This window comes from Pteronotus mesoamericanus, unplaced genomic scaffold (assembly GCF_021234165.1).
Source record: "Pteronotus mesoamericanus isolate MK-2021 breed Mesoamerican mustached bat unplaced genomic scaffold, CSHL_Meso_final contig_90, whole genome shotgun sequence".
NCBI classification, from domain to species: Eukaryota; Metazoa; Chordata; class Mammalia; order Chiroptera; family Mormoopidae; genus Pteronotus; species Pteronotus mesoamericanus.
This window is the reverse complement of record NW_026555277.1, coordinates 19839744-19854685: the sequence shown is the minus strand read 5'-3', so window position 1 is coordinate 19854685 and position 14942 is coordinate 19839744. Positions and strand designations below refer to the sequence as shown.

General features: G+C 34.8%; 1 protein-coding gene across 1 annotated transcript in view; it reads left to right on the top strand.

The window, feature by feature from the left end:
- Positions 1-14429, top strand: part of ICOS (inducible T cell costimulator) — a 59838-nt gene extending 45409 nt beyond the window's left edge. Inside the window, exons 4-8 of the mRNA XM_054586123.1 lie at positions 3873-3949; positions 10128-10457; positions 11137-11243; positions 12297-12381; positions 14366-14429. Coding sequence (XP_054442098.1) covers positions 3873-3949; positions 10128-10457; positions 11137-11243; positions 12297-12381; positions 14366-14406 — 640 coding nt within the window. The 3' untranslated portion in view covers positions 14407-14429. The remainder of the gene's footprint in view (positions 1-3872; positions 3950-10127; positions 10458-11136; positions 11244-12296; positions 12382-14365) is intronic.
- Positions 14430-14942: the final 513 nt, after the last annotated feature.

The following is a 14942-nucleotide window of genomic DNA, read 5'->3' as shown; positions in this document are numbered from 1 at the left end:
CTCATGAAGCTAACTGAATGGTTGGGAGTGAGACATTAATCAAATAATCCCATGAATTCATGATAATTACAAATAGAATTCAGTTCTGTCATAGAATGTAATAAAGAAGCCTGTCTATACTGTGTGGCTATGGAAGTGGGGTTGGGAAGTGTGGTTCATTGAAGCCTTTCCTGTGACAGTGACACTTGAACTGATATTTGAAGGACGAGTAGGAGTAAATGGGGTAAATGGTGTGAGGATGGGGAAGAGCATTCTACACCATGAAAAAAGTAAGTGTGAAGCACCAAGAGTAGGAGGGAAAAATTAAGGCCAGGGAACTGTAATAAGACAGATGTGCCTGAGCACAGAAAAGGAAGACATTGGTGGTGGTACAAAATGCGGTTCAGAATGAAAGCAAAATCCCAACATTGCTGTATATAGAGAGAACTAGCTTGCACATTTTAGGTCTATGAAATTTTGTGAGACTACTTTCATTGGCCAATAAAAATAAATAAAAGACAAAAGCAAATTAAAAAATTTTGAAGTTATAAAAAAAGGAGTGTGGTGAATTATGTCAAATGTATTTGTCCTTAGGCAAAGCCATGGGAGCCTTGAAATGTCACAATAGTAAATAGCATTACTGTTTTTTTTTTCTTTTTGATAAATTCTTTTTCTGTTGGAACACTGAATTCTTCTGTACATATGTATATGTGAACACAAATCAGAGGCCTCCACCTCCTGGAGTTATACAACTTGGCTTGCTTACCTTCGCATGCTAATGATGACTTTTTCTTTAAGTTCAATGTGGAGACTTGAAACTTAAATGTCCCTTTCAATTTTGCATTAAAAAAGAGAGAGAAAGACAGAATCAGGAGTTTTGATTCAGTCAACCACCAGTTCTGGTAGAATCTTGTTTATCTGAGCCATCAACATAAGGTAGACATGATTTTTTCAATAAGCAATTAAAGATCGTATTTGTGCATTATATATGCATTTTGCCATGTATAAAGTGCATTTTTTTGCCCAAATTTTTGAGGGAAAATAAGGATGTGTATTATACATGGGTATAACAATTACATATCATGGGTATAATAATCCTGTGTATAATGTGCACAAAATGTGGGTGTGCATTATACATGGCAAAATACTGTAAATGTAACTTTTTTGAATTTGAGAAATCAAACTTTTAGCAGATAACATTTATATTTTCTTAGGACTTGGCACCAAAAAAATCCATTAATGAGAAACAACATCAGCAACAGCATCTCTGTTGCATGACAATTAAAGTTCTTTTCATTTTGTATTATCTAGGTCTAAAGCAAAAATTTCATAGTAGTATCTGTTTATACTTATTTAATTATGATGAAAATTTTTTTGTATATGTGAATCCATATTTTTAAATTTCTATAGGTAGATAAATCACAGAATAATCATTAAGACTTTAGACCCTTTCAGAACAAAGACCCAGACTTTGTTGCAGGTTCAATGTACTAAGCACATGTAATTTCATAGCTAAGAAATTATATTTTTTGGTGTTATAATAACCCTTTCAATCACAGCATAAATGTGGAATGAATGTGACTACTTTAATTATTTGGGATTATTATCTACCCAATACACCTCAAAGGAAAAGAAATGTCTTAAAATACCTTCCAAATTTATCCCAATGCATTTAGTAGCTTAAAGAGTGTGGACTCTAGTCTCAGACTGTCTAGGTCCAAATTTTGGCTTCCGCACTTGTTGGCTCTATAACCTTGGGCCAGTAATTCAAAGCCACAGTTTCTTCATCTGTAAAATGGGATAAAAATAAAAAATCTGGCTGAAAGGGTTGTTTTGAACATTGAATGATGTACTGCATGTAATGCATTTAACATGATACTCAATACAGAGGAAGCACTCCATGCTTATAAGTTATTGTTGGTATTATTTTTTGGAAGCTTTTGAAAGCTTAGATATTTACATTACTTCTAGACCTACTGGGTTTCAGAGAATTGCCTGGAAATTATTCAGCATGAGTCTTTGGTTTTGGACTGGGAAACAAGTATCCTTCAGTATCTAGTAAATAGGATCTTGCCTTGCTTTTCTTGTTCTTCTCCTCAGCCTGTTGCAGGACATTTAGTAACCAAACTCAACCTCTATTTTCTTCTATGTATGCATTTATTTAATATTATTGAGCTTGTAATATGTTCCAGGTCTTGGGATTATTTAGGGGACCATGATGCAGTCCTTATTCTTGTGAAGCTCATGATTAAATGAGATAGACAAAATAATTATGCTGTAAGCATAATGAATTATAAATATATTGGTGTAAGCAATATATTATTGAAAGAATAGAGATAGGAGTCTTTGTCAGAGGGTGGTGGGTCTCAGGGACCAATTCAAAATAGTTCTTAAAAGAATGAATGAGGGTTTCTAGGCAGATAAAGGGGTAATAAGATACTTTAATCTATGGGAACAGAAGTAACTGTAAAAAGAATGGCCAAAAAAAAAAAAACACAACACAATGTGGCTTGAATATATGATATGTAAGATTATCAAAGGATTTTGTGTCATGCCAAGAAAGTTGATTTTTTATCTCATAAGCAACAATGTAATGGAAGCTTTAAGCTGGAGAGTAAATGCTTTCTAGAAATACAATTTTGGGAGCAATCTGGAGAAGGAACTCAGAGGGGAGTTCTCAGTCTCTACTGCTGTTGTAAAGGATAGCCAAGACGATGCTTTCACAGATGAAGGAAGAAATGAAAAGATCTCGATTGGCAATGGAGGTAGAGAAAAACAATTGACTTCAGGAGATACCCTTAAGCTAGTCAACTGGACTTGGTGACCAGGTGGATCAGGAGAGTCAGGGAGGGAGAAATGAGGAAGACCCTGAGATTCTGAGAGTCACACTAGTGACTCCCTTAAAGGATGAGGTTTGGGTTTGTGAGTGAATAATGAATTTAGTTTGGAAATGCTACTCTTGATCTATCAGATATTTACAGATTGAGATGTCAAAAGGAAATTAAAAACATTTCCTGGAGCCAAGGGGTGGGGTGGGCTTGAGAGAAAAGTGTGAATCACTGGAGTAGAGATGAGAGCCGGAACCTTACATTTAAACGAGTTCAGCCAATGAACACCTCATCTGCATGCCCGAAGCGCTTTTTGCATGGCACCTGAAAGCTGGAAAGTAGTGTGGATATTCATGGGTACTGATAAAATTCTCTGTCCCTCTACCTCTCCCTGGAAGAGTTGAGTCTACTTAATCTCATGTGATTTCCCTAGTAGGGCAATTTCAAATCAATGGCAATGAAATAACTAACGAAATAACTTGTTTGCAAATTAATTAGCTTGTGAATATTTGCTACAAAGTTTTATATCACCTCTGGGATTTTTCCATTTTCTCAAAGAAAATCAATTTTTACTAGAAGAAAATTAATCTTTCATTTTACTTAGAGGACCAAGTGTTGTTTTATTCCCCACTACAGAGTTCCTTGGAGACTATAAACAACTCACACATTGTGTGTGTGTGTGTGTGTGTGTGTGTATTTGGTTTTAAAATTTTCTCATTATTTTCACATTTTTGGCTTTCTTTTTAGCAAATATTAAGAATTTGTAATGGGCTTATTTTGCTGACTCTTTCTACTGATTTCAATCCCTTCTTTAGCTTATGGATAACTTTGAATAATAATGTTAAGTATAGAAATGATGCATATATAAAGTTTTCAGCTGGTAGACTCATAAGAAATGACAATGTTTTTATGAAAGGTGAAAAAAAGTGGTAGAAAGCACACTTTTAGAATTCCTTAGTCAAAGATCAAATCTAACAAAATAAACATTGCAATTTTTAGAACTTTTCTTCTTAAGTCATATGCACATGCTGTGCTCAGCTAAAACTTATCATTGTTTGATTACAGAAAATGTGTAATAAGCACTATCAATAGTTGTGAACTCCGGAGATCTTATCTTTCCATCACTCTGACACCTTTTGGAGGTTTGTGGTTAGAGGTCTGAGTTAAGAACAATAAAGTCAAATTGCTGATTTGTCTCACAGCTGCTGTACTGTGTGCATTTTCTGAATGTTTTTCTCAAAAAGTTTTGAACGAGGGGCAATACAACTACTTACATAGAGTCCTGGAAGGATGGGTTCAGCATGACCACCTTATACTGAAGAAATGTAGTTTAGATATTAAAAGAACCAATCTACAAATAAACTTTTGAACCATACCATAGTGCAATTCTCAGGTGAATATATTTTTATTCAGGGATTTTCTTAATAGCCTCCCCAAAAATGAAAATGAAAATACTTTTATCCATTGAAAAATTCAAAAACCCGAAGAAATCACATAATATACAGAGTCTTATTTTTCTCCTGAAAACATTAACCTATTGTTATCAACAGTAATATTATAAAAATCTTAGTTAGCAGCAGTTAACAGGTTTAAGCCTCTATTGGGAAGATTGTACCCTTTAGATATAGGAGTCAATGTGATTAAGATGTAGTACATGTTCTCTAGAGCAGCAATTTTCAACTGGTGTGTCACAAGAATTTTTAAACCATGCAAAACCTGACTAATTGGGGCACTGACCTCTTTTCCCTTAGATTGTCAAGTAAAAAAATGACAACAGCCAACACAACAATAGCTGTCTGGCATGAATGAATCAAACTTATACCTATTTTCTTGTCAGATGGGCAAAAAAGATATTTTTTGGTGTGTGCAGAATTTTAGAAATAAGTATGTGTGCCATGAGATGAAAAAGGTTGAAAATCACTGCTCTAGAGTACTTATCATCTGGGAGTACCAACAAGAAGTAAACAGACACACTATGAAAACAAAAACTAAGAGTTAATATTCAGATTTTAAGACTCATCAACAGGATTCAAGAGAACATGTTCCTGTTTGTGTTTTTAATAATGCATTAAATACTAAAAGATAGAGCATGGTGTTTATATCACAAATCACTGGCATGCTGTGGTTATGAAACATCTGGGTGTATTGGAACAATTATTGGTCCCAGGACCCCTGTACACTGGGCAAATTTAATTACGGTGCACTCTGGAGATTTAAATAATCAACTAGATTTAAACCTGACCTTCGATCGCTAGACATAAAAGAGCCAAGAGAATAATTAATAATCTCAACAAGTCTTTATGAACCTGGGGTATATTTTCAGGTGAAAAACTTTTTTCTTTAAAACTCAGACAGATGATTTACATTAGAATCTGATATCCCAGTTAAGGAAGTATCCTGGGCAAGATGCTCACTTTTTGGCCCCAAGTTAGCTTGATAAATGTAACTGTAAAATGAAAGCCTTAAATGGATCATTTCTAATAGCCATTTGATTCTGACATTCTATATTCAATGCTTCATCTCCCCAGATTTAAAAATATCTATAGATTTATTTGTCCATCTATCCATTCATTCATTCATCCACCCATCTGTCCGTCTGTCCATCCATCCATCCATCCATCCATCCATCCATCCATCCATCCATCCAAGAAATATTCATTTTGATCTACTACATATCAGGTATTATTATAGGTACTTGGGATGGATTTCTAATAAGATGAGCAAGGTCCCTGATTTTAAAGATTATGTTATGGTGAGGTAGCCAGACAACAAACAAGTAAACAAATAAACCAGATAATTTCAGATAATGATAAAAACTTAATTTCAGGTAATATGCTAGAAGATAACTTGGGGTATACTCTGGATTGAGTAGTTAATGATTTCTAGAGAAGTAAGAAGCAAGTGAAGATCAGAGAGAACATTTCAGGCAGTGAAACAAGTTTCAAAGCCCTGGGATCCAGCTTCTTCTGTTTGTGGGGCAGAAAGAAGAGCAGTATAACTGTAGTGTAGTGTATGGCTGAAATAAATGATATTAGAAAAATAGGGTGGGTCATGCATGTCATGGAAACCAGGGTAAGGGATTAGATTTTATTCTAAGTGAACTGGAATGGCCCTAGATGTTTTTTAAGCAGGGCAATGGCACTATTCAATTGCATATGTTAGAAAATCATTCTGGTTTCCTTGAGGAGAATGGATGGTAAATGGGCAAGAATGACAACAGAGAGTTAGGAAACTGCTGTAGTCTCAGAGAGGGATAATGCTAGTTTGGACAGTTGTTCTTCAGATGAAAAAGAAGTCAATACATTTTACTCAAAATAAAACAGAGACAGGAAATTAGGCTTGATTCCAGTAGACAGATTTTAACAGTGGTCCTAATGAGACTCAGTCTTCATGTGGTTGCCTGCCTTTATTACACTTACCTTGGTTGTTGCTAGTGGCACGCCAACCTTAGATCAAACCCACAATCTTTCACATACCCAAGAATTTATGTGACCTTAGAGACAAATAATCTGAACTGTCAAAGCCATCAGTGGTCTGTACATGAAAGAATCAGAATTGATGTATGATTTCTAAGTATACCAGGTCTGATTGCATATGATGCTGGGCAAAGATTGAATTATGTTACAGGGAATGTGTGTGAGAATGTGGGGATGTTTATAGGATGTCGGAAACATGGACAGACAATGAGAATTTATGAGTGTTGGAGATGGAGAGAGTATGTTAAGGAGAGTGAGGAACATACATAAGAGAGTGTGGAAGAGGATATTTTGGGTGATGATTTTATATTAAGAGGTGGTATGTGAAGAAGAAGGAAGAAAGAGCAAGAAAAAAAAAAAACTTGGTAAAGGAGACATTCACAATTTTTAAATACTGGTATGGCAGAAGAACTGACTGAACAGATTTGACACCCAAGCAGTTAAAACAGACCCTGGCTATAAAAACAGTGCTATCCTATCAGTACTCCTGGTTGAATATTAGCCTTAGAGATAGCATCTAGGGAGGGTGAAGAAAAGATTCTAGCTGCTTCTGTAGTTATATAAAAGTAATGTATAGGTGTTCCTTAAATTGTCTGTCTATACATTAAATGTTTTAGTTATGGTTATAGGTATAACCTCCTTTTTTACTGTTTTTCAAGTGTCACCAAAGACTCAGTAGAATTTGTGGTTAGATATTTGAGCATATCTGTTTTATAGATGCCAAAATAATTTTGAAACAATTGATTAAATGCCATACCTGGTACCTTTACTTAAATCATTCAAATTGCAGACTTAGATTTGCCCTCAAGTGGTTTTCCAGATGGAGAGCTTAAGCATTTAGTATGTGGAAAGTTAAGTCTGGCTTCTTATCGCTACATTCAATAATAAAAAAGGGACCTAAGTAATTTTTAGACTAACTATGATGAGATGAAAAATTAAGCCTGTCCAGGAGAAATGACACTTTGGAAGGAATCTCCAGTTACTCCTTTGATGTCAATGGCACAAACTCTTGGCACTATCACTCAAGAAAACTTTAGGTAGTCTTCCTAGCCCTACCTGAACACTTCTATGGACAAGTAAGATAGTCTCATTCATTTTCATTTTTCTTGACTTCCTGGAACAACCCAATAAGGTGCTGGGATGGAGAGGGATTATGGGAACATGGTTTCTTCCCTGGAGGATCCAACACCAAAGTAATAGCTTTCTTGGTTATTTGTTGTCCCATATGGTGGGTATGTTCTGATCCTGGATCCATAGATAGTAAGTGTTATAAAGTACTTTAAGATGTTTTGGTCTCACTTCCTTATTTCACAGATGAAGAGACTGAAGTCTAGAAGGGTACACTAGTCACAGAGGCTTGCTAATGCCAGAGCCAGAATTTTCCTCTGGTTTCCTTGGGAACCACTGCACTGGACTTCTACCATCCTGTGCTGCTGACCATTACATTTCATTTTGTGTCAGGTTATAAGTCAGTGTGTGGACACAAAAGGGGAAAAGTTGATGACAAAATCATCTTTAGAAATAGAAGACAATGCATTTACGTTTGTTTGTACACACAGTGGCCACAGAAACTTTTACACCAAGATGTTTCTGTGGTTTACTTACTGCCATTCTTAGTCCTTGGGAAATTTACTCTGGTCATTTCTAAAGGAACTGAGAACAAACCCACTAATTTTATCTTCTACAGCAGATGGTAGAGATATAAGCATCAAAACAATAATAGTGCAACATAATTTACTCAGACAAATAAGTCTCAAACAAAACAACTTTCATTGTCATATAATATAGACTTCATCTATTCTCATATTATTAGTTCTTTCCCCTTTGCTTATATTATTCCCTCTATTTTAAAAATAAAATAAGCATTATTTTCTCTATACTTTTAAAACATTTATTTATTTACAAAATCCTCACCTGAGGATATGTTTATTGATTTGAGAGAGAGAAAGAGAGAGAAGAGGGGTGAAGAGAGAAAGGAAAAGAAACATTTATCAGTTGTTTCTATTATCTTGTTTCCCTTGTGTCTGACTATTTTTTAGAGTGTGCTCGTCATTGTATTTAAAAATTTTTTTAAATATGATCTGCGGTCTATGATGTAAGTTTATTCACTCTGGAATAGTTTGCATTTTTATTTTCAAAAGCTTACAGGTAATAAGAATCCAAAATCTTCTTAAACAAAAAAATGAAAGTAACTACTTTTTTCAGTTAAAAAAAAATGAGTAACTCTGGTAAATCTTAAATAAAATCAAGGCAACTAGTGCAAGGAGAGTTGTGGTAAATGAATCTTCTTGCATAATACAACTCATACTATAAATTAGAGCAGTTTCTTCAGTAATATGGCAAAACACAGTGTCATAATAATGTTTAAATAATTTGACAAAATATATTTACATAAAAGCAAAATGTTAAAAAAACCCAATACCTAATAAATTATTTAACAAATTATGATAAATTAACATTATAGCCTTTTTAAAGCAATCATTAAAAAGGATAATTATGATGACTATGTCGAAATGAAATGTTTATGATATAACATTAAATGACAATGAAGAAACACAAAATAATATGTTTGCTATAAAAAACAAGTATATACCTGGGTGATAAAAAGCAAAAATACACAAATATTTCAGAATAAAAAGATATTATTTAGGTATTTATTTATTAATTTTTTTAATCCTCACTCAAAGATATGTTTATTGATTTTTTGAGAGAGAAGAAAGGGGGAGAGAGAGGGGAAAAAACATCAATATGAGAGAGAGATATACAATAGTTGCTTTACATATGTGCCCCAACTGGGAATTGAACCTGAAACCTCGGTTTGTGCCCTGACTGGGGATTGAATTTGTGACGTTTTGGTGTACAGGACAACGCTCCAACTAACTGAGCCACCTGATCAGAGCACAGATCTTAAAACACATAAAGAACTGTCATATTAATATTTTTCCCAAACAATTTCAGCATAAAACTTTCTCACATTAAATAAATAAATAAATAAATAAAGGAAGACAAAGAGCAGTTTGAATTTATAATCTAATAACTCAGAATCTGCATCCAGGCCAAAACAATTTCAGTTTTTTCCTCCTGTGATCCTAATGTAGCTCACAAAAACAACCTTGGTTTCCTATAAGCTTAAAATTTATTTGAAAGAATGAAACAGTAAGTCAAAATTTAGGGCCTTAAGTTTAACATCAGACTTTGATGTAGCTTTCAATGGATGAGGTACGGAGAAGACACATTTCTATCATTTGAAAATGATTCACCTGTTCTTTAAGCTGTAGCAGGAGAGTACAATGTAAATACATACTTAAGCTATTTGTACTTTTAAAAGTTTTTTTAACTACTTCATTCCCCAGATCTCTCCCCTAAACTATCCTTGTTTGACTAAGTGCAAATCCTCCTTCAATTTCAATAATAAAAGTCATTTCCTTAAAGTGGCATTTTCTGATTCTCCATCAAAATTAGAACAAATCCCACCACCTTTATTTGATTAGTACTCCTTGAACAAATTATGCTGCATTACTACATATTTATTTGTTTACCATCTGTTTTCAATATGGAAGCTGCCAAAAGGCAGAAACCATATCTGTTTGATTCATACTTTGTAAATATATTACCTAATATATTGCATATTATATATTCATATACAACAAACAAACTTCTGGTTAGGTTTCTTCGAAGGAACAGTTCTAACTATTGTGTTCTGTGTTTTTTGTTGGGAAGTTCTGTCATTCTGGTGCAATAGAAGTGACCTTATGAAGAGATTACTTTTGGGTTCAAATATAATTACTAAGATAATCTATTCATAAAACATCTCTTTGACCTTGTTTTTTTCCTTTTTATCCAGGAGAAATCAATCATTCTGCCAAATCTGAAATGTTTACATATCACAATGGAGGTATACAAATTTTATGCAAGTGCCCTGAGAATGTCCGGCAATTTAGAATGCAGTTGCTAAAAGGGACGCAAGTGTTCTGTAATCTCACTAAAGCAAAGGGAAGTGGAAACATGGCATCTACTGAGAATCTGAAATCCTGTCAGTTATCCAATGATAGTGTCTCTTTTTTTCTGGATAACTTGGACAGTTCTCATGCCAGCTATTACATCTGCAATCTATCAATTTTTGATCCTCCTCCTTTTCGAGAGATTGTTAACAGAGAGTATTTGCATATTTATGGTAAGACATTGTTTTCATTTTCTGAATGTAAGTGTACATATGCACTTTGACAACTTTTCTCACTAACAAAAACAAACAAATATCTTTTGTGTTGGAGTTCATTTAGGTGCAATTGATGGCAATCACTTATGATGAAAATATGTAAAGGATGATTTATTAATAATTATTATTATTCATCAGTAATATGCAATTTAATCATGTAGACTGATGACTTAGAAATAGGCCATGTTGTCTTTAAAACACATATGCCATTGGAAATCAGTAAAATGAAGACAGATACTGAAACCCATGGCTTAATGACTATTACTTTTATTTACTTAACATTTGTTTTAATTTTATGCTTGTTTGTGGAATGCAGTGAGATGGTTGAAAAAATCACAGTTTTATGTCATTACTTTTCCTAGTTATTCTTTTATAAAAACATAGACAGAAAAGTGCTTTCTATTCACCACACTTGTAAACATATACGGCCACAGAGTCTCTTAGGTTTTAGTTTTTGGATCCTTGCTACAATACTAAAATGATGTTATTTGCTATTTACATGGTTGTAATAAAGACAAGTTCATTTGATTAAATAGTACTTTTAAACTTGGTAAATGAATAAAATAACCTGTGGTTGAGCTCTGAAAGAGAAGATTTCTTAGAACTTTTCCTTAACATATCTTTTTTTCTAACTCAGAATCACAGCTTTGTTGCCAACTGAAGATCTGGTTACCCATAGGATGTGCAGCTTTTGTTGTAGTCTGCATTTTTGGATGCATATTTTTATATTTGCTTACAAAAAAGGTGAGCTATGTCTGTCTCTCTCTGCATCTGCTTTACTGAGGAATATCAGTTGTTATTTATTCATCAAAGTACATGTCACTCTTGCCAGAGTAAACTGATCAACAGGTAGACGGTTTCTTTTTCTCAATATATACCTGCTAATTAAACTACTAACCTGGAACAAAAGTTTATTTATTTTATAGCTGCTTTATTTTAAAAATTATTCAATGGCATTACAGAGATATATTGTTATCATTCAGTAAAAGTGAGGCCAATGAAAGACAAAAAGTTAGGAGAAAGGTAAATACATAAAAACAGTTGTGTTGACTTTTAAAAATTAATGTGGACTGCACATTTGATTCTAAGCTTTCTACAAGTCAGTTCAAAGATGAAACAGCTATGTTTCACTCCGTTGGTCAGTGAAGAAACAATCAGTGAGAAAGTCTTATAAGGAACCAGTAGTAGCTCCAAAGCAAATGACCAGCTTCTTTGCATGGTGAATTATTAGGTCTTATTTTTAAAGAAAACCACTGAAAAGCTATGCAAAAAGATAACACCATAACAATAATGACAACAACAAAAATCTTTCTGTGCTGAGCATATTTTTTTTAGTCTTTCACAACACGGGTTCTCAAAGAACTTATACCATCCTGCATATTATGCAAGTATGCTAATACTCAAGTGTATCCACAGTGTGATCATTGGTCAGACACTATTTGTATCTGTGCCATGATGGAATATAAAAAGAGAAATACAGAAGGAAGAGAGGGAGATAGGGACCGTCATCTAAACCTACCGGGGAAAGGACAATAAAGGCAAAAATGAGGAAGTTAGTTCAGCAGAAAGCTCTTTTTACTTTTCCTATTGTTCATATTTACTTTTCAATATTAGTCTCCTACTTAGCCTGAAGCCAGGAGTCCAAGTCCCATTATAACATTTGTCACTCCACTTCAACAAAGAATCGAAAATCATAAACAAATAGACAAAACCCAAAAATAAGTAAACAAACCAGGAAACAGGGATGGAGATGGGAGAGAGCAGATGACAAACCATGTTTTTTACTTTTTCTTTCAGAAGTACCCATCGAGTGTGCATGACCCTAATAGTGAGTACATGATCATGGCAGCAGTGAACACAACCAAGAAGCCTGGACTCACAGGTACAGCAACATTTAGGGGTTTGGGGAGGAAAGAGCATTCTTCACAGTAAGCTTGGAATTTTAATTTATGGTTTTAATCGAAGAGAAATGCCTCTAAATTTGAATTGTAGTATTTTCTGTGAAAAACTGAATTTTTATTTTAACTGAATTTATATTTTCTGCAGTGCATTGTAAACAAACAAGTTTGTAACCTATCATTAAAAATAAACAAACAAGTTCATAAATCATTATTGCATCAAGGCAATTTTCCAATTGATATTTTAAAAATTTAGATGATTCTAAGACTTCTTTGGTAAAAAGTTCATTAAGTTGTACAATGAGATTTACTTAATATCACTTAAGTGCAAAAAATCTGAGTGATGCATTGTGGGAGATATATAGATATATGGAGATTTTTGACTGAGTTTGGAAGAGAGATCTGGGTTGGTGTTACCAAGGGGAAGAAGGAAGAATTGGTGAAGATATTGTTAAAATATGCAAGTTTAAAGAATTTGGATGCCACAGAAAACCAGTTAGGTGGGACTTTGACCTTTTTTATTAATAGTAAGTGCTGTCAGCTTGAATATCATTAAGTTGAGGAGCATTGAAAAGTTTGAAGCACCTATTGTGGAAAATGTTTAAGTTTTATGCTTTTGAGGTTGCAATGATATGAAGTTTACAGCGAGACAGAAGCCATTGCATTTTTGCCACAACTCAGTGGTGAAGAACTTATATTAAAGAAATGCACAAAACATCTGTCATCATAAAGTATGAGAAAGAACTTTTAGTCCATCTCCTCATTTTTTAGGTGCAAGAAGTTGATGTCCAGGGTGTTCAGTGACTTCTTTGTTTCCCAGAGGTTGAATACCATTGAATACCGTAGCTCTAACAGTAGCAAAAGAAGTTGTGTTTAATATAGCTTTGCTATTGAAAAAAAAATCTCTCTCAGTTTCTTTGCTCATAATAATATGTCTGCCTTGGTTCGGACCCCCGAAAGCAGACCCTGAGATAGAGATGTGGCTGCAAGTAGTTTAGGTGAAAAGTGACCCCAAGAAGAAGGGGTTAGGGAGGAGGGAGGGAGAGACAGGTAAGGAGGAAAAGCAAATGAAGGTTGCATTACTCAGATCTCAGCTAGAGGCCACAGGGTCTCTGAGAAGTACACAGATATCTCTCATAAGTGGGGCATTTAACCACTGGCTCCCAACACCACTGGTCTGAGGTTGCTTGCAGGGCACATTTACCTCCCTCATCCCTGAGCTGCACCCTGTGCTTGAAATGAGCTGGCTCACAAGCCTTCAGGGAAAGCCCTGAGGCGGAAAAGCAGAGAAATGCATGATGGGGCTGTTGCATTGAGAGTACCGAAACAGTTGGCATGCACAGAAGTGTCCACCCCAGCTGTGGCTGAAATGAAGGGTTGGTGGTTTCATGTTCCACCTACCAAGTCTAGCATATATCTTGCAATTATATTTAAACAAAAAATTGTTAAAATGGCCAGAGTGTAAACTTCTTGAGGGGAGTCAGGATCTTTCTTCTCTATATTCTGAAAGCATTACACATACACTATTACAAGCAAAGCCTGGCTCAGCACCTCTGTCAAATATTTATTGAATGATTATTATGTGAATTGCACTGTGCTAAATAATGTATGTTGGATAGAGGGAGGGAAGGCCCAAGATAGTCCTTGTTTTCGGTTTGTAATGTCATTAGGAGAGGTGATATATTTACATGGAGGGTGGGGTCACATGATTGTGTCAAAAGTACTAAATGGGAGATGTAAAGTTAAGATAATATCTGCTATAGGAGTTGAGAGTGGGCTGAGTAAAACTTCATGGAAAATGTGGTGCTGGGTCTTTAAAGATAAAGAAGAGTTTGGATGGGCATGTGCTTGTGTGTACATGGGTGTATGTTTGTGGGTTTACATGAGGCAAAGAAAAGTGGAAAGCTTGTTGAAGGGAACAGGCGCATGGAGAGCTTTTAAAGAATTTATACTAAATTTCTCTTACAGATGTTACTCGTAACTTGGGGCTCTCTAGTCCCCCGGCATGAACCGCGTTGGCCATCTGCCCCTACCTGAAGTGCAAGATTTCCTTTTTTCCTGGACCATGAAGAGTCTGACTTGATTTGACTACATACATCTTCTACTGGTGTTTTGTTCAGTCTGGACCAGTGACTGTATCAGTCAGCAGAGATTTTAATAGACTGCCTCAGTACTGTTGAATTCTAACAAAACAAACATCCTTTCAAAATTAGCTTTATAGAAAACCTGGCTCATGTGTGCTCAACAAATAGACCTCGTTGGGATGGAACCATTGTCTTCACATCTGCTTCTAGCAATGCACCAGCCAGTAAATGAGCACTTCTACAAACATTTTAAAAATATGTCAAGGGTACTAAATCTATAAAGCAAATGGGCAGCCAAGGGCCAGCATCTGTCCACATTTCATGAACAGACTACCTCTTCTTGTAGGATATGCATTCCTTTTTTAATCAGACAATAGCAGGAGATACTTCAAATTTTATTTCTGAGGTGTCATCATGCAACTAAAATGTACTAATACATGAGTACATGGTACTTTTTTCCA